General features: G+C 48.0%; 6 protein-coding genes across 6 annotated transcripts; 2 read left to right on the top strand and 4 right to left on the bottom strand.

Moving 5' to 3' along the window:
• Positions 1 to 111: 111 nt before the first annotated feature.
• N7520_004052 (IscS subfamily cysteine desulfurase) lies at positions 112 to 1838 on the bottom strand (the record flags this gene model as incomplete). Its single annotated transcript, XM_057137987.1, has 2 exons — positions 112 to 534; positions 738 to 1838. The coding sequence occupies 2 exons, from the start codon at positions 1836 to 1838 to the stop codon at positions 112 to 114; spliced, it is 1524 nt and encodes a 507-aa protein (XP_056998452.1).
• A 797-nt stretch (positions 1839 to 2635) lies between these two features.
• N7520_004051 (amphiphysin) lies at positions 2636 to 3975 on the top strand (the record flags this gene model as incomplete). Its single annotated transcript, XM_057137986.1, has 3 exons — positions 2636 to 2819; positions 2894 to 3898; positions 3953 to 3975. The coding sequence occupies 3 exons, from the start codon at positions 2636 to 2638 to the stop codon at positions 3973 to 3975; spliced, it is 1212 nt and encodes a 403-aa protein (XP_056998451.1).
• Positions 3976 to 5834: 1859 nt separating this feature from the next.
• On the bottom strand, positions 5835 to 6279 carry N7520_004050 (uncharacterized protein; the record flags this gene model as incomplete). Its single annotated transcript, XM_057137985.1, has 2 exons — positions 5835 to 5978; positions 6067 to 6279. 2 exons carry the CDS (start codon positions 6277 to 6279, stop codon positions 5835 to 5837), a joined length of 357 nt encoding a protein of 118 aa, XP_056998450.1.
• Positions 6280 to 8512: 2233 nt separating this feature from the next.
• Positions 8513 to 9619, bottom strand: preB (alpha-factor pheromone receptor STE2; the record flags this gene model as incomplete). Its single annotated transcript, XM_057137984.1, has 1 exon — positions 8513 to 9619. The coding sequence occupies one exon, from the start codon at positions 9617 to 9619 to the stop codon at positions 8513 to 8515; it is 1107 nt and encodes a 368-aa protein (XP_056998449.1).
• Positions 9620 to 11483: 1864 nt separating this feature from the next.
• On the top strand, positions 11484 to 12819 carry N7520_004048 (NADH:flavin oxidoreductase/NADH oxidase; the record flags this gene model as incomplete). Its single annotated transcript, XM_057137983.1, has 2 exons — positions 11484 to 11654; positions 11725 to 12819. 2 exons carry the CDS (start codon positions 11484 to 11486, stop codon positions 12817 to 12819), a joined length of 1266 nt encoding a protein of 421 aa, XP_056998448.1.
• Positions 12820 to 14542: 1723 nt separating this feature from the next.
• Positions 14543 to 18415, bottom strand: N7520_004047 (uncharacterized protein; the record flags this gene model as incomplete). The annotated part of the gene is made up of 7 exons (XM_057137982.1): positions 14543 to 14629; positions 14687 to 15238; positions 15292 to 15527; positions 15598 to 16007; positions 16068 to 16588; positions 16642 to 16744; positions 17124 to 18415. The coding sequence occupies 7 exons, from the start codon at positions 18413 to 18415 to the stop codon at positions 14543 to 14545; spliced, it is 3201 nt and encodes a 1066-aa protein (XP_056998447.1).
• Positions 18416 to 19134: the final 719 nt, after the last annotated feature.

The raw sequence follows: 19134 nt of genomic DNA, 5'->3' as shown, positions 1-19134 counted from the left end.
GTACATCGGAGATTGTTTTTACATCGAGAACCCAACGCCATTCCTCAAAGGGCAAAGTATTTTGTTTCTCCAACAGGAATTAATACGAAAGAATTAAATGAAATGAACGAATCAGTGCTGACTCCACTCAATCGTGTTCAAATCAATACCCTCCTGGACCAACTCCCAAAGCGGGCTCAGCTCACGCAGGAAGTCCACGCGTTCCCGGACGGCCTTAATAACGTAGTCGATCTCGGCATCGGAGGTGAAACGACCAATACCAAATCGGATACTGCTGTGAGCGCTCTCGTCGCTGCTACCCAGGGCACGCAGCACGTAGCTGGGCTCCAGCGAGGCCGAGGTACAGGCACTTCCAGAGGAGAGAGCAATGTCCTTGAGGGCCATCAGAAGAGACTCGCCCTCGACGTAGGCAAAGGAGATGTTCACACATCCGGGGTAGTGAGCCTTGGGGTCACCATTTAGGGTTGTGTGCTCCATGGAGAGCAATTCTGAGCTAAGGCGCTTCGACAGGCGCTCAACGTGTTTTGTATCGTACTGTAGGAGTAATGTTAGCCCTCTGTTACCATTCAAAAGTAAAAAAACAAATAGCCATATGACCAGAACTTCATCACCCCTGCACATGGTTCATAGATCCTGGGCATCATTCCGCGAGGGAATGTAGCTACCACCCAGAACTCATACATTAAACGCAGTATTTAATCATAACGCAAAGGAACGAGGGATCATGGTTGTCTTACCTCCATATCTTGAAGGGCAATGCGGCAAGCCTCACCGAATCCAACGATCAGATGAGGGGCCAGAGTACCACTGCGCAGACCACGTTCCTGACCACCACCGGTGATGAGCGGGTCCAAACGAACACGGGGGCGACGGCGAACGTAACAGGCACCAATACCCTTGGGACCGTAGATCTTGTGACTGGAAATAGACATCAAATCAATGTTGGATTTGTTGACATCAAGCGGAATCTTGCCGACGGCCTGGGCACCGTCAGTGTGGAAGAAGATCTTCTTGGAGCGGCAGAGGCGACCAATTTCATCCAAGGGCTGGATAACACCAATCTCATTGTTGACAGCCATGACACTGACGATGGCGGTTTCCGGGCGCATAGCAGCCTCGAGATCCTCCATGCGGATAAGACCATTGCTCTGAACCGGCAAGTAGGTAACCTCGAAGCCCTCATCTTGCAAGTGCCGGCAGCTGTCAAGGACACACTTGTGCTCGGTCTGGGTGGTGATGATGTGCTTCTTCTTGCCGGAACGGCCAAAGAACCTGGCCACACCCTTTAAACTCATGTTGTTACTCTCGGTCGCACCGCTGGTGAAAATGATTTCCTTAGGGTCGGCTCCGATCAGCTTAGCAATGTGCTCACGGGCCTCCTCAACGGCCTTCTCAGACTCCCAACCGTAGGCGTGTGTTCGCGAGTGCGGGTTTCCGTAGATGCCGGTGAGGTAGGGAAGCATAGCGTCAAGAACGCGGGGGTCGAGAGGGGTGGTGGCCTGCATATCGAGATAGATAGGGCGATCGCCCTGGTCCATAACAGTAGCCTGCTTAAGGATACCAGCGGATGGGCTCATCGCAGAGTCGCCCGAGACCGCGGAGCCGGGTAGTTTAACACTCCCCGGGGTAACTCCGGTCTGCTTCATGAACGACTTCTGCTCCTCCTTGATAGCAGTTTCGACGTTGACCTGGGCATGGCCAGCCTTGGTCTCGGTGACATAGGAGCGGGTTCCGCGGAAACCAGTGGCGAGAACGCGGCGAGGGGCACTGCAGGACGATGACAAGCGCCTGGAGCAGGCCAAAGAGGCCTGTCTCCAAGCAGCGGTAGCGGTAGGCATTATGGTGATTATGATGGAGAAAATACCATCAAGATGAAAGTGAAAGAGGGTATGCCAACAGTGACATTTTCCACTATCTCGGGGAATTCCTGTCGGAGATAGGAGGTCATGTGATCTCTCCGAAATTCCAGCTTGTCTCCTTTAGACACGTGACCTTCCATGACCAATCTCTATCTTCTCGTATTCAATTGGAGACTAAGTAGATACCGAGGTAGACATAGTCATAGTATAGACGATTGAGAAACATGTAGCGTGGAACAATGTGTGTGGGACTTTGATCATTAATATCTCATTTTGAGTATATCATATGATCTCACCTCTCGGCATACGGAAATGCGGCATTTGGTACGCATAACTATTAAGCCACATGAAATAAATCATTTCAGCCACTCTTATTAATTACTCATAGGGCTGGAAATGGAACGTGGAGATCAGGTTCCATAGTTTCTACCGGATGATGCGCCCGAGGGCAAACTCTGTAATTCTGGAGCCTGCGACACCATTAGGCACCAAGTATAACGACTATCAGAATAATAAAAAATGAAGAGCCAGCTCTTTAGCCAAGCCACAATGAAACACCTTACGGTCTCAATCGGGAGGAAACCAACTCGATGTGGTATAGTTCCGTAGAGTAAAAGTTAGGTACAGCCACAACTCTTCAAGGTGGGAGAAGTCTTATGTCATAGTTGACGTGAAAGTTGGGAACGGAAAGGCCGAACACCCCGCCTTGATCTTTTGACCTTCTCTCCAACTCTTTCCTACTCTAATTCTCTTCCCTTTCCCAGAAACTATTAACCATGAGTTTCAAGGGCTTTTCAAAGAGTCTCGCCCGAGCACCACAGCAATTCAAGCTCAAATTTAACATCGGTGAACACACTGTTGATGCCGTCTACAGCGACTCCGAGCGCCGCTTCCAGGAGCTAGAGAAAGAAACAAAGAAGCTACATGATGAATCCAAGAAGTACTTCGACGCTATTAATGGTACGCTGCCTTCATCCGGCACAACCCGAAGTCTATCTCCTTTCGAGGACCTCACAGCTGATTCACCGCACCAGGGATGTTGACCCACCAGATCGAATTCTCCAAATCAATCGCCGAAATTTATAAGCCCATCTCAGGCCGAGCTTCCGACCCCAACTCATATCAGGATGAAGGAAACACAGCGGGAATCCAGGCCTGCGAGGAGTATGAGGCGATCGTACGGGAGCTACAGGAGGCCCTCGTGCCCGAGCTGGAGATGATCGAGGCCCGAGTGATTAGCCCTGCGGATCAACTCCTTGAGGTCATCAAGATTATTCGCAAGGTGGCTACTAAGCGCGACCACAAGAAACTCGACTTCGATCGCCGGAACGCTACGCTCAAAAAGCTGGAGGAGAAAAAGGACAAATCCATCAAGGATGAAAAGGCTTTGTACAAGGCGGAGAATGACGTGGAGGTGGCGACGCAGGAATACAATTATTACAATGACCTGCTCAAGGAGGAGCTACCGAAGCTATTCACTCTCGAAGCGGAGTTCATCCGCCCGCTATTCCAATCCTTCTACTACATGCAACTCAACGTTTTCTACACCTTGCACGACAAGATGCAGCGCATGAATATCAGTTACTTTAATCTCGACCTGGACGTGGAGGAGGCTTTTGAGCAGAAGCGTGGTGATATTCAGGAACAAGCTGAGGCTTTGTCGATCGTCCACTTTAAGGCACAGGGCGTCCGTCGCTCCGGTTCCAAATTGCATCCCAAGCTGGCTGAAAGTAAGCGTGGGAGATCTGCTTCCAACGTCGATGAGCACCCTCCCCCACCTTACTCAGCTGGTACCTCTAGCCCAACGGGCAGCTTCTCCTCGGCCGCCAAGGGCAAGCCAGCCCCACCACCCCCAAGAGCGAAGCCCGCTCACCTCAGCAAGCCTGCCGAAACGGCCATCGCTCTTTACGACTACGAGGCACAGGCCCATGGCGATCTCGGATTCTCGACAGGTGATGTGATTGAGATTATCCAACGAACCGACAACACAAACGAGTGGTGGACTGGGCGGACCGGTGGCCGTGAAGGACAATTTCCTGGTAAGTACTACACCTGTATGCTCTTTGGCCTGTGTACTAATTCTCAATTTTCAGCCAACTATGTGCAACTGAATTAGGATCGGCGTAGTATTTTGATATTTTGGGGTTTATTCCTTGTTGTTACCTGCTCTGGCGCATATTGCCTTTACATAGAGCGTTCTGTGTGTAAATAACCTTCGTTTCGCTAATTTCAGCTCCATGGTTTGTTATATCTTGGCGGCATACGTGCTGCTTGAACTATCCGTGGACTTGCTTTCTGGTTGCTTTATATCTGATCAGGATATTTTGCTTCCGCTCATGTTGGCATTGCAACTTTGCAGACCATATATCTCCATCTTGAACATTATCCACTATCGGCCATTACCCACCTTCATTGGATGTCTTGCGTGTAAATAAATCACCTCGAACTTCTACATTAGAGGTGGGTCAGTCCAGTCCTTTTTGGCCCCCATGAAAAGCGGGGGTCTCGTACAGAAACATCGAACCAACGCGAGTCCAGCGCCTCCCGTCGAACCTATTATACCTTTTGAACTGAGCCACACTTCTTAGCGGGTGATCGCTGCTTCATTGGAATGACATCATCTCGGCCTGAATAGGGATAAAAATAACATTATCAAGGAAGCACTGCATACGACGTTACGAAGCCAATCAACACTGCAGTGGTATCCTGACATACATGCCGAATGGTGCAAATGGGGCCAAAGAGATACTGCAGATGGCCCCTGCATAACTAGTGGCCTGAACTTGTCCTAGGCTTACTGTACGGATGTTCAAAATCGGTCGAAAGGGCCGAGGAATGTATGGATGCTACAAGAGGTTTGCCATGTGGCAGGTAACCAGTTCGTTTGTATCATGTAAGTATGAGAGTGGCCAGCATATTTGTTTTTTTCTCCAATTTCTAGTTTCTAGTAACGGGGGGGAAATGTGGGCTTGATGTTCATGGATATCATATTTTCAATTTATTCTTTGGAGTTCACGGATGTAGACCGATTAGAGGATAATTCTATCCTGTTCTGAACCAGGATACCACCTTCGGGTCTTTCTTTCAAGTAGAAACTGCCTCTGTTGTGCTCACTAGCCGGAGACCATACATGAGCATTGGTCTCAGTGATAACCAAATTCTGAAAAGAGTCTCTGGGACCACTACTGGCTCTTGTAGTTGAGGTTGGCCTCTTCAGAAAAGGCACACTTCGATTTCCGTTCGTGCTTGAGCCGTAATACTTTTCTCTTAACTCCGATTCTTCGGATTCGTCGGATGTAAGACCCCGTTTTCGCATGAGATTGGTGAACAGACACTCGGACGGTGGAAGACATGCACAGACAATTCCCATGGTTGCTTCGACGACCGTAAATGTGATGAAATTGGTATTTGACCACTTGTATCAAGTTAGCTATCATTTTCGCAACTGGTGGGAGGAGGTTCTCATACAGTCACATCTTCAGTATCCGTATCTCGGAAAATCATCACAATTCTGGCAATCCCGCAACCAATCGTAAAAGCACCGAGGAAAAACACAGTTGATATTGCAACCTTCCGTGGGGGCTGCATTTTGAGACTCCAAAGAATCGGCAAAGGGAGAAACAAAATAGCCAGGTCCGATGCAGTGCTCAGGATCTGAGGTATAGCCATGTATTGGTGTCTGTGGGGCAAACATTTTCCAGCGGGAATTGAGTCACCATAGTACACCACGTAGGATTTCCAGTAATTATTGACAGGGGAGCATTGGAAAATGAAAAGGAATGTTGAGGCAGTTCCTAACATAATCGCATACAATGCGTTGATCCATATTGCGACATGGAACCAGCGAGGTTGTATGGGAAGTAGACGCCGATATAGTACAAGAATCGATAGTTTGATAAAGGTGAGACCGGCGGCCCAGAGGATGGTGACTATCCAATGATTCTGTTTGTTTGGTTAAAAGAGGTGCTCAGAAGCTCAGACGTACAATTGACTGACAATGTACACATGTTGTAATCCATATGGCGGGTTGCTGTCCTCGTGTAGAACGCGAACCTGGTGAAGACCGGCTCCAGCTTTCAAAGAGAAAATAGACGCGATGAACTCGGCATATACTATGAGCTTAACAGCACTTGTGATGTTAGATCTTCAAATGTTAAAAAATGTTGGTGAGGACCTTGGAATGGGGAGATAAATGGACATGGCATACCAAGGCGATGAGTATGAAAAGGTCATCCAGTGCCCAACTCCTTTTGGATACCCGTTGCGAATAAAGCCTCACTATAACAGCGACAGTCGCCGCAAAAGTCGTAATCGCAATAGCGGCATATTGCTGTGGCCGTTCATCTTCATCCCACTTTGCCATCTGAGAATTATATTCCTCGCTTCCCAGCTTAGGCACATACTGATCCGTGTATGTCATGATAGCACCAGCCGGTACTCCACCGACAGATTTGCATAAAGACCAATCGCACTCCAAGAATGCAGTTGACAAACTATTATACGAAGGGTCTCCTTTCAACCAAAACAAAATATCGGCATGAAAGGAGGAAAAGCCCAATAGTTTATGTGAAAGATGACAGGTGGATCACGGTCAGATCATTCTGCACTCTACTTCGGGGGATTTGGCTTTAGCCCCCAGTATACCCCGCTGACACAGTGCCAAGAAATTAGTAGATGATAAGCAAGGCAATTATGCAGCAATGAAACTCTCTCTGCATGTGGGCCTCAGATATGTGAGCTGTGTTGTCAGAAAGTGGCCCCCATGTAGTATGCGTCACCTAGCGTCCACGTTTCTGGGCCACGCTTCGCGGGCCGCAGACGCTATAAACTCTAATGCATGCCAATCATGGAGTCTAGTGGATCTGCGTAAGCGGAAATTCGTTTTCACTGCTGTGTGATGTGGCTTGAGAATTGTCCTGCTCTCTAGCCACCTTTTGGAATAGCCAGAATGTCAGAAAAGATTTACCTTTAAAATTCTGCTACTAAAGGTGGTTCAAATCCCCCGCGATAATTCTGTTGAAAGGGCATTTGGTTTTCTTCTAACAATTTCTTACAAGGTGTGCTTGGGGGCGAGGGGCCGAGCTCGTATTATTCCCACCAGCCTGCATTGCTCTTTTGCGAATAGACTCTCAGACTGTTAAGTCTTTTGTTCTAAGGTTTATCATTGCATTTTGTCCTTGACTAGCTGTCAAATGTTGATTTTTATTTACGCCTTGGCGAAACACTCTAGTCAACGGTGAACCTTGCTGACTTGAGACCCAATCCTTTTCAGAGAAAAATCAATCTCCGACATTGTATTCCCTGAAGACACTACATATTATACTATAGAAAGTGGTGCAGTAGCTGATATTTCATTTGGTTTTGTCGCTGGAGTAGAGATATTGCCGCTTGACATGGGTATATGAACACCCACCAAATCTAACCCAGGGTTCCAATCTGAAACAACAAGGGAGCTACAATAGAATCTTAAGAATCTCTAGTAAAAGACAACCCGAAAGCGAAAACTGCCTTTTGCACACGCTGGGTGCCCGTGCTTAGACGCACAGTGAGCTGCAAGCCCAATATGGCAAGAATAGTCGGTGTGTAGCGCCTGATTGCTTGAAGTCGAACCCGACTTGACGATTGGTGGTGCATGACGTGAGATTTATCAGTAGGTTTTATTGAGCGATATTGAGTACTTTTGCTTGTCCACCGCTCGCTTCCTCTACAGGATCATAATCAGCTGAGTAAAACTAGTAAATCAATCACTACTGGTAATCTATCTAATATAACTTTACGTTATGATCAACGTTCGAGTGTACTTTTCTTTGTCAAGCTTTTTGTGATCAAGGTGAAGGCTTCGACAATATTGGCTCAGTGTACACAATGCCATGTAAAAAGTCGTAGGACAAAAATCACTGGGCATATTAGTCGCGATGTCATCGAGTTGCACATAAAATAATATTTCCAGGCTTGGACAATATCTGGTGAAAGTGGCTAGGCCTTCTGGACAAACAGTAGCTTGATCAAAATGCAGTTTTGTAATTCTCGAGTTTCGTGGCAAAGGAGGCCTAGAAGTCTCAATCGCATATGTTCCATCATAGCAGATTTGAGTTGTGGAGAACACAAAGAGATGAAGGTAAGATGAAGGTAAATCGCTTGCAAAAGTTTCCAGCAGGTTCAACCTTAATAGATTCATTTGTTGTTGTTCCCGAATCATCAGAATTCTAGGTCTTCTAGCCCTAGTCTGGATTGGAAGGGCTATTCCCTCTCTAATGATTGGTCTAGCATGCCGCCTAAGAATCTCCCATCATCCTATACAAACCAGAGCGACCTTTTTCCTTCAAGGGATGGCATCAACACTGCAAGCCAGGCGTCCGGGTGTCCTTTGAGCAAGTTTTGGTCCTATCTCCGGTGATAATTCGTTCGATCTTTTAAAACCTAAGGATTTTCATGTGATGACGGGAAGCAGGAGTACAGTCAAACGAGTTTGCAAACATAAAAAAATGGTATTGGGTAGTATTCACATGTCAGATATGAGATAAGAATAACTAGGTTGTCAGAAACTAGGCTCACCACGTAGAAATTTAAAAATAACAAGATCCTGCAGAAAATAAAATCCTATCCTCCATATCTCGCTGACTTTCAGAAAGTTGCAGTATCAGCACACCTGTTTACACAGGGGAGTCGCTTTGATGCATGCTGCTGATGGAGATATCATGTTCCACACAGATACCGAGAGGGGCATCGGAGGATTCTGAATACTTGGATCGAATTGGATTTCCGTAGCAAAGAGTCTGTCCGACGGTGCTGCCAGTCATTTCGGTTGCTGTTTGCTTGCTTTGGGTAGGACTCTTTCCATAGAAGGCAAGTGCCTGCCACAAGTTCCGATTTTGAGGAGTTACGGAGTCGCCACGGCGAGGTTCGAGGGTAGCGCCAGCCCAGAGAGACGAGAGTGGAAGGGATATTGTAACGAGAGTAAAAACCATGCTAGAGAGTCCAGGGAGTAACACAAAGTATTGGATGATAGTGCAGATAGTAGGGACAATCAGGGTCTGGCATCCACAGATGAAGATGGCTTTCATGGGGCCGAAGTCTCGGACCCCGAGCCGGCGTCGTTGTCGGATCGCAAAGCCCAGCTTTGTGACAAACACTGTGCAAAAAAAGCAGATGCTGATGGTGATGACAATTGTTGTGGCGCTTTCCAGCCAATGGATGTCAGCGAAGGACGAAACATTGACGATCTCAATGCAGTTCATGACCATCCACCCCGCGCGGAATCCAATGGGGACCAGGGCCATCACGATAGAAAACACAAACAGGATCTGTCGGTGTCGACGGCGCAGGGTTGCGCAGATCACGTGGACTTGGAAGACAAGCGAACATTCGAAACATATGACGGTAAGGCTCTCAAAGATGACAGCGACGACTGACAGCGCATAAGCACTAGTTTCGACCTCGGAATAATCACCTGAGACAAATGCATAGACCCTTTCAAACCCGGTTGTGTAGTAATTGGCCTGAAATAGCAGACGAAGAAAGTTGAAGATCAGAGCCAGGGAATTGAGAATGAAGATGACCGAGCGACGTTTATCACGACGAGTGAGAAGGACCATAATCACAAATAGTACAACTGTTGCACCCAGTTGGGATCCATAGTCGATACATCTCTTGATGTTGTACTGGAAGAATTGATCCAGCGACGGAAGAGAAATCGTAATTGGTTGTTTGTCCTTACCCAGGAAAGTGACGTTCTGTTGCTCAGGATTCCACGAAGCCATCTTTGCGAAATGAAACTGTTTCAATGTGATAGAGTAGAAGTTGGTGTCGAAGCTCCGAGCGAAAAGGTTTGTCGAAGAAAGGGCTCCGAATAAGTCTTATACCAGGAAGCATCATTCACTCCAATGTTGATATTTTCGACAGTCGGGAGGCATGCCTGATCAAGAGGGTTTAATTGTCTCATGGTGAGGAAGGCCCGAGACAGACAATGAGCTAGAGATTATTCTGGTTAGAATTGGCGAAGTTGGTGTGAAGGAATGAATTCAAAGGGGGAAGAACAAATAAGAACAATACTAAGCGGAGAGCTCAGAGAACAATACTAAGGGTGAACAAAGGGACCCGAACATCTCAATATTACTATCTCTGGTCACCACATCCAGACACGAACAGCCAGACACACAGATAGATCCAGATCTGATACATAACGATCATGATGATCACATTCCTCTTCACTTAACTCTGTGATCTATTTTACTTATGCGGTCGAGTGGGGGATGAGACGTCTCCTCTCCCCACTGGCACTTATAGTTAGAAGTCGACACCTGACCTACGTGGCAAAAATCAGGTGAAACTTCGTGCCAACTTTATCAGGTGTCGAGTTACCCACGTGGCTCCAAACCTTAAAGTATTCTCTTGCAAATCAAAGTTGCAATAGTTGACAAAATCCGAGCCGTAAGCATTCCTTTTCTCTGTGTTATCGGGCAAATGAGTCTCCCAGCTCCCTGCCTGAGCAACAATAAATTCATGACGATAACTTCGCCCACCATTCGCAATCCAGCTTATGGCAGACATAGCTCCTCGCTCTACTAGATAATCAGATCTGGATTGATGGTGGAGCTCATGAGTATTTATCAGACTTTTAACTCAACATCTTTCTTCTGTTCGCAATTTACATGAGTATACTTTCGCCTACAGAGACGTATACGTATGCGGAAACAGTAGATATGGAGTTCTGATATGGAACATGTACTTAGACCTGGGGAAGCGAAAGCGTATAGTCATTACGAAAGGTTAGTCCCATGATTGTTCATGTATGTACTCTTCTAACCGAACTAGAATTATCGTACCACGGCAGATGGCAATACACTTGCCTTGGCTCAGGGCTATATAGCCTCACCCGTGGACGTCATCGTCAGTTCTGGAGGCCCTCGCGTTGGGCAGAGGTTCAGATTTTGCGGTTAATTGTCTCAGAAATGCAAGTACATACGTCTACTTCTTACTTCGTACAGAATGGCTGAAGAATGGCTGAAGATAAACCGATTATGTAATTCATTCTTCTTTTTGCCACAGTGATATCACGCATTGCCTAATACCTCAAAGCAATTCCCATGTTCACTGTTTCCAAAACCAGTCAAGGTTTCCAATTCGCTAGTCTATAGAATATATGCACTGGCCCCTCTTCAAAAATCATTAGCCGGAGTATATATTCCGTCGACGACCAACTGGGCATTGAGTGGATCCTCGGGGAGGAATTAAACCGGTCGGCACGGGCTCGGCGACTTTGATCGTTCCAAGGTTTGAGGTGCAAATAATGAATAAGGATTTTTTGTGCAGGAAATTTTAAGTGCTGACTATAAATTTGAACGAATCAAAGTACAGATTCGACACAAGTCCATCCATTTCCCGGCCCTGGTCAGCCACAAACATTAGAAATCAGCCACTGTACCCAATAGATTCTCTCCTGCGGAGACTTTGGGCGGATTCTATTCGTGTCAATTGGAAAAGTTTTTTGGGGCTTAGAAATCAGGCTTTGGGAAGGAGTAGACTATATAACATGGACAACATGATCCCTGTCAATCACACCGTTTATTCATAGATTACCTGCTTATTTTCTATTTCTATTTATTTTAATATTTATATATCATCATGACTTGGCCCGATGTTCCTGTCAAGCCCGCCGAGGGCATCTCTTACTTCACTCCTGCCCAGGAGCCTGCAGCTGGCACTGCTCGCAACCCTCAGACCAGCGGCAAGGCCATTCCGAAACTGTTCCAGCCCCTGACTATCCGAGGCAAGACCTTCCAAAACCGTCTGGGTGTAAGTCAATTTCGTGGAACATGTTCCAAATCCAAATCCGAGACTGAGACCGAGTACTAATGAGACATAGGTCGCTCCCATGTGCCAATACAGTGCCGACAACGGCCACATGACCGCCTGGCACTTGGCTCACTACGGTGGAATTGCCATGCGTGGTCCAGGAATGATCATTATTGAAGCCACCGCCGTTGTTCCGGAAGGCCGTATCACTCCCGGCTGTGTGGGTCTGTGGCAAGACTCCCAGATCAAGCCTCTGAAGGACGTGGTCGAATTTGCCCACAGCCAGAACCAGAAGATTGGTATCCAGCTCGGTCACGCAGGTCGCAAGGCCTCGACCGTTGCCCCCTGGGTGGGCGGTGTCACTGCTACTAACGCTGTCGGTGGCTGGGTCGAGAACGTCAAGGGCCCCAGTGCGATCCCCTTCTACGAGGGTGCTATTATCCCCAAGGCTATGACCCTGGAGGATATCCAGGAGGTCAAGGATGCTTGGGTTGCCGCCGTCAAGCGTGCTATCGCTGCCGGTGTGGACTTCATTGAAATTCATGGTGCCCACGGTTACCTTATTTCTTCCTTCCTGAGCTCCTCCTCGAACACTCGTACCGACCAGTACGGTGGCAGCTTCGAGAACCGCATTCGTTTGGCTCTTGAGATCGCCCAGCTGACCCGTGACAATGTCGGCGAGAACATGCCCGTATTCCTGCGTGTCTCGGCTACCGACTGGCTGGAGAGCACTCCTGAGGAGCAGGGCTGGAGCTTGGAGGACACTGTCGAGTTCGCCAAGGCTCTCGCTGCTCAGGGTGCCGTTGACCTGATCGATATCAGTACCGGTGGTGTGCACATGGCGCAGAAGATCAACGGTAAAGGTGCCTTCCAGGTTCCCCACGCTGCCGCGGTCAAGAAGGCCGTTGGTGATAAGCTGCTTGTTTCGGCTGTTGGCAGCATTAACAATGGTAACCTTGCCGAAAAGATCCTGAACGACGAGAACATTGATTTGATCCTGGTTGGCCGTGCTTTCCAGCGTGACAGTGGTTTAGCATGGGCCTTTGCTAAGGATCTGGATGTGGAGATTGCTATGGCTGGACAGATCCGTTGGGGATTCAACAGCTTCCGCAATGCGTCGGAGTACATCCAGCCTAACTCTGTGAAGGCATCGATCTTTGATTAGATTTGATTTGAATATGCATAGCGATTGGGTATAGAGCATGATAGAAATGATACGATTCTTTGGGTTTTCTAAAATACACTTGCCGTTCATCATCAAGTTAAGCATTGTAGCTCTAAGCAAAAGAAAGTAAGATCCAATGTAAGGATCGAACGTGGGAACTTCAAGTTCAATCATCTATAAGAGGAGATTTCTCAAATTAGGTAAGGAAGCATACATTAACATGGCTTTGATGGAAGTCACTTTCGCCCATTTGAGCATAACCTCACGACATCTACGGCACCGTCACCAACTTCATTCATCAATAACAAATGAAATAAAATAGACAAAATTGTTTTGAATGGATTTCATCAAAAAAATTGCAGATACTGTTTAGTAGGTCCGTTGCGCACTTTCTCGCCGAGGGTCTTGGGCACCCTACTAACTTAGGCTTCGTCTTACACTCGCCGTACCACGCAATATCCCCATGTCAAATGGGTCCCGATGTACCTGAAGTGGGGGCTCGCAAACCATCCCTGAGACGAGAGCGCAATGGAATCAGGTAGGCTACGGGGATGCCGGGATACAATTCGACCCCATATTAGTATTCATAAGGGAACCTTCACTACCATTTTTTACTACTGCCATTCCTACTTTTCTAAACCCACATCCCCTTTGAACTCAAAGCAATCTACTTTGAGTTGATTTCAGAACTTCGATATCACAATCACCGTCATAATAAATGAAAATCAAAGGATGTTGGTTCAATATGCTTAAGCAGTCGCTCATCTTCAACTTGAAACACAAATGCCCTTCGCGTAGAAAACCTTTATCTTTCTGCTGACATCTTATTAGGAGTTGGTCTTAACCCGAGTCTTGATCAATCATTGCCACACTCATCGCAAAGGAGCTTTCATCCTCGGGAAACGCTCGCCGTCCTCGGACTTGAACCTGACGGGATCGGACAAGGGACAGCATCGTCGACCACTCCATGAATCACCTACACGGACACCCTGGTCAACAGGTTTGGTAAAATCGAGAATCCTGATAACAGATGATGCTGAATTCAGACCACATCGCACGGCAAGTCAGCTTAACTTTAACAGCTTCCACATCTTCCATTTTGACCTCATGACCTCGGGATACAAACTGGAAACAATCGCCTATGATGTTAACCCTTGTCTGATAAAGGCGAACAAGGATATAAGCCCTTATTTACGAAATCGTATTCTGTTGTAAACTAGGCGACAATACATTGCAGATTCCGCTTCTCCGCAGATCTAATCGAGCAGAAAAGCTTTATTTTAAAACAGAACGAGCTACGGCAAGATGGCAGGATAATTGATCAGGACGTTGAATTTTCATTCGATGAAGAGGCTATCAATGATTGTTTGTAATGTACATGGTGTGTATTCCCATTCCCCCTGCATGCGCCGTAAAGTGATTCCTGACACAGTAAACCCCCCTTCTGGATGCGTAGACATATGGAGACTGAAGGCAAAAATGCCAGAGAGCACACACGAGACAAAAGAAACGATGGTGAAAATAAGATGCAAGAACGCCTTTGTGCCTTCGTGGAGGCCCATGCTAGAATTTGCTTTCCTTGGGGATAGTAATGGAATAGAGATAAGACGTGATGCCGTGGCATGTATTTAGATATGAGTAGCATACCAGCATCAGAGACCTCGTACGGGAGCGGGTCGTTCAGAACACAATCGGAGAGCCTTAGCCAGAGCCTTCAAGCGGATTAAGAGTCATGGCGGAAAGTGCAATTGTCGCCTTTCCGGCACTTCCCCTCGTTCCAGAACCGGCATGCAACTAATCCATATTTGTACTATTCTACTGTTAGCAAAGTGACACCCGATACATTGAATCTCGCATGGAAACTTACAGGCTTGGGTTCGTTGGATTTTGTCCGCTTCTGACGACTCCATGAAGGGTCATACTGGCCGTCTCCAGATCCATCCTCACGCATGCGCTTGCGTTCAGGGTCCTCGTAGCTATTTGATGGCTGCGAGAGCTGCTGGGGACCAGACTGCTGGTTCTGACCACCGAATGCAGCGAACATGGCGCCAAAATTGGGTGCCATTGGAGGCGGCGTCTGCTGTGGCTGGGTGAATGTGCCTGGCTGCAGCTGTTTCATGACATTGAGAATACCCTGGAAGTCAAGATTTGCAGCCGGTGCCTGGGGTATTGGGACTTGAGGGACTGGGAGCGGCTGCTGTTGACGGAACATGTTGATTGTACGTTCCAGGTCAGACATAGGGGCTGCAGGTTGCTGTGCCGGCTGCGGTGGGGGCGTAGATTGCTGTTGATTTCCGGTGTGGATCAGTTTGAGGATGTTGGATATGTCGAACCCGGCTGCGGCTTGGTTGGCTTGCGGTTGGGGTTCAGACTGAGGAGGCTTGGGACTTATGTAGCTGAAGTAGCGTTCTTGCCGGGCCTGTACAGGTCACAATTAGTTACTATCCCTGACGTGTTGTGGATGTGACATACCTTGACGTGATCGGGCAATTCTCCGAATGGAACGGCATCAGGGACAGCTTCATCCACCTCAGGAGCGGGAGGCTCCTTGGGTGTTGAAGGAACATCGGCTGGAGATGTGTGAAATGCCATGAGTGTAGTAGATTCTCGATGATCCTGGGCGTCTTTTTCTGGGCTGTTGGGTATCTGGTTACCGCCACGTTTGATGAAATTGTTGTTTTTCATTTCGTCGGATTCAATGACGATTTCTGTTTTGGGGGCTAGTCAGTTTTCGTTGTGCGTGTTGTGCGAGTTGCGCGCAGGGAAAGTGCAACTCACCAGACAGAGCAGTAGGGTATTCGCCGAAACTAATCTCCCGCATGCCTCCAAGATCATCTTCCTCCAACTCCTCCAAGTCTTTATGAAGTTTGAGAACACTCCCTTCACCTTTCACATCTCCTGCGCCGCGCATGGAGCCATCACCGGGGCCCAGTTCTTCGTTGGGGTCATGAGTGAAAAGTCGAACTTCCGTGAGCGACTCGTCTGGTTTCCAGCTAACGCGCAGCTTGCGTCGCTCTTCTTTACGCAGTCGCTTTTCGCGTTCTTCCTCTGTCTCCGGAGGCATGTCCTCTGCAGGCTTTACGACAACCGGCTGTTTAGGCTTGCTGAGGTCTGCCATGATATCACCAAAAGAGAAGGAGGGTTTCGCAGGAGGCGCTGACGGCTTCTCCTTCTTCTCAGGTGCAGGTCTATTTATAGTGTCAGTCTCGCTAAATTTGAAAATTGGACAATATATGAATTTCACATACGCAGGTTTTCCTGCAGCAATTGCCGCGGCTCTCTCGGCGTTTGTTGTTCCTGGCCGCTTGGAAGCGGAGCTCAGTGCGCCAAATAGACTCGAAGGCTTGGGTGCAACGATATTGGCTCTAGGGCGAGGCGCTGCGGTCGTTGCGGGCTTGCCATTCTGAGCGCCTTCCACAGCCCGTTTGCCCACGCTAGTAGGGACGGGCGGTTTACTCGGATCCTTGGGATTCGACGTCACGACCATCCGCTTCATTGCAGGCTCGGCAGTACTTTCTCCCTCTCGAGAACGTTTGGAACCCGCAAGTTCAGATGGGGATTCCCCAGATGAACCCTTCCCTGGGGAGTCCTCCGTTGTTGTCTCGGCAATCTTTTGCTTCCACTTGGTGGCGGCCGCAGCATTGTCTAAAATCTTCTGCGCTGGCTCCTTGATGGATGGTCCTCCTTTCTTAATAAAGCGAGGCAATAGCTTAGCAAGGTTGGTTTTCTGCAATAATTCTTCATCTACAGTAATGAATTGCGCCAAAAGCTGGACCATATGTTAGTCTTCAAATGCATTTGCGTAGTCTCGTATCAAAATACCTTGAGCATGTTGCTGGTCAACGATCCTTCGAAATCAGCAGCCTGGAAACGATCTGCCAAGAAGGAGTAAATGGCTGCAAGTGCCATGGGATGCTCTCCGCATCTACATAGAACCGACTATTAGCAATCTGATATATGACACGAATATGAGATGAGATGAGGCAATGTTTGTCTAAACATCGCTTAGTGCTTAGCAGATAAGGCATGTGCAATGTTTCAGTGATAGCTGTAGGCAGCATATCTAGAGAAGCCACTGAGCTGAATGATTCGATTATCCACATGTGATCAAATAAGCATCATGAATGCAGTCTGGAACATGGGAAATCCTTATGTCTAGCCATATTAATGGCAACTTGATTCATTCCACGGGAAACAGATTTACGTGGGCAATGCTCTCAATTTGGTTCAGACTTCTATCGCCACGACAACCATGTGCAAGAGCAGGGTGTTTCAGGAAGGGTATAGGGGTGAGGGAAGCATACTTCTCGACAATCATAGGATGACCCATTTCCATGGCGGTGGTCATTATTTTATCCATTGTCTGGCGCTGCAAAGTCACTGCTTGCTTGAGCTGGGCGGCTTTATCATTATCACCCTGGTTTTCCGCGTTCTTCATTGCCTGAACCTGGTCCTTCCAAGAATCCCGAAGAGCTTTGATAATCTCTTTGAATGCCATCAACCCATTTTTTACTTTATCAGCTGGGGCTCGTTTGTTCCGGGGAGACCACACAGCTTGCATAGTATCGTACGCAGCTGCTGCGATGGGCTCAGATGGGCGAACTGCGGGTATGGGGGACGGTTCTGGCGGGGCTTCAATTTCCAACTCAGAGTCATCGGAGCTCTCGCTGTCTTGCTTGTCCTTGCTTTCCTTTTTTGCAGTCTTCTTTGCCGGTTGTTTCTTCGTAGACTTCTTTGTCGCAACTACGGCTTGGGGAAGAGGAAGACCTGTTTGGCTTGACATACCATTCTGAGTAGCAGGGTGACCGGGTCCACGGAACTGAGGTTGAACGGAGAGGTCATTCTGGTAATAGTTGAACATCTGCCCTCCAGCCCGATCAAAATCTGTCGGGTTTCCATACATAAAGCTATTCTGTAGGGTCGGTCGTTGCGCAGACTGAGTTGTCGGGTTGAGATATTGCGGATCGATGGTGTGGTGGTGTGCAGATTCGGAGGGGAAGTCTTCAGTGAGGTCAATGCTGTTGTGCAGCTCAGAAGGAGGATACCCAGATGAGGCAGTGTATTGAGATAAGGCAGGTTGGGGAGTTGGCGTCTGGAACTCAGCCGAGTGCGACTGTTGCTGGGAAGGACGCGACTGGTAAGAGTCCTGCACAGGCAGTTGTTGCGGATAAAAGTTGGGTGGGTAGGAGTAGGAGGGGAATGCCGAACTCTCAGACGCTTGGAGGGAGCGAGGGTCATACTGCATTTGGTTTGGTGGGAACTGCAGTGGTTGAGGGGGGTGGTATTGAGGATTTGGCGCATAGCCCCGACCGGGTTGGTGCAATGGATTTGTCTGCCATGACTGAGGGATCGAGTAAATTTCAAGACTTGGATCGGTCGGCTGAGTCATCTGGTTTTGTTGCTGGAGCACTGGATGATCCCATCCAATTCCCAATGCCTGCTGTGAGGACAGATCCTGAGACTGAGATTGGGATGCTTGGAGTGATGGATCGGAATAGATAGAATCCATGCTGTTCCAGAACTGGGGCGAGTGCCCCTGGGGTGTTCTGGTATGGGGCAGACCCGGCATTCGGTTCTGAGCCGAGGACTGCTCCATGATTCCTTCACCCCAGAAATTTAAGGTAAACAACTCTCACTTCACTTTACTAATATGAGAGCTTGCAAGCTGTATATTTGCCCTGTATATCACGTGGATCCACCTTGGTTGATACCGCCTGCCTGTTTAGGGTTTCCGGAGAAATGATTGACCGGGGTCAGGTGCGGGGGTCACGCGTCTGATAGGGCGATATGATTGGATAGGAGAATGCGTGTCGGCGGCAACTGGTAACACTGAGAAGAACTGAGAAGGAAATGAACAGATTATCAGGATGTGATCGTCCCAACGTTTTCAGAGGTTATATCACAAGATGGTACAGCTAGAGTGGGACTGAGAGGTAGTCACGGACACTATCGTACCTTTCGTTTTTCGTTTGTTTAAGTTGCAAAACACGACATTCACTTGTCTCAAGCCAGTTTTAGATCTTTTCTGCCTCAGGCATCAACTGTCGCTGATGAAATCTTGTGGCTTTTGGTGTCGACTCCCTGGTCGTTTCTGTACCTTTTTAATGACCCTGAATGGCTGTATACAACCCGTAGAGAAAGAGAAGAAAAGTAGGAAATATTTCTGAGACGTCTGGGTCTTCCAGGATCCTTTTAGAGGCTGTCTGCTGACTTTCTCCTGGCACTGATTGTATTCTGGACCCTGATTCCAGATGCAGTTGCCTCCTTTCTCTGAGGTTTTAAGCTTGTGTCCCTCTGTAGAAAAAATACTCTGAA

This window comes from Penicillium odoratum (genome assembly GCF_028828045.1).
Source record: "Penicillium odoratum strain IBT 22623 chromosome Unknown utg000003l_segment0_segment0, whole genome shotgun sequence".
In the NCBI taxonomy this organism is placed as follows: domain Eukaryota; kingdom Fungi; phylum Ascomycota; class Eurotiomycetes; order Eurotiales; family Aspergillaceae; genus Penicillium; species Penicillium odoratum.
Note: the sequence above shows the minus strand (reverse complement) of the source record. Positions and strands in the feature narration are given on the sequence as shown.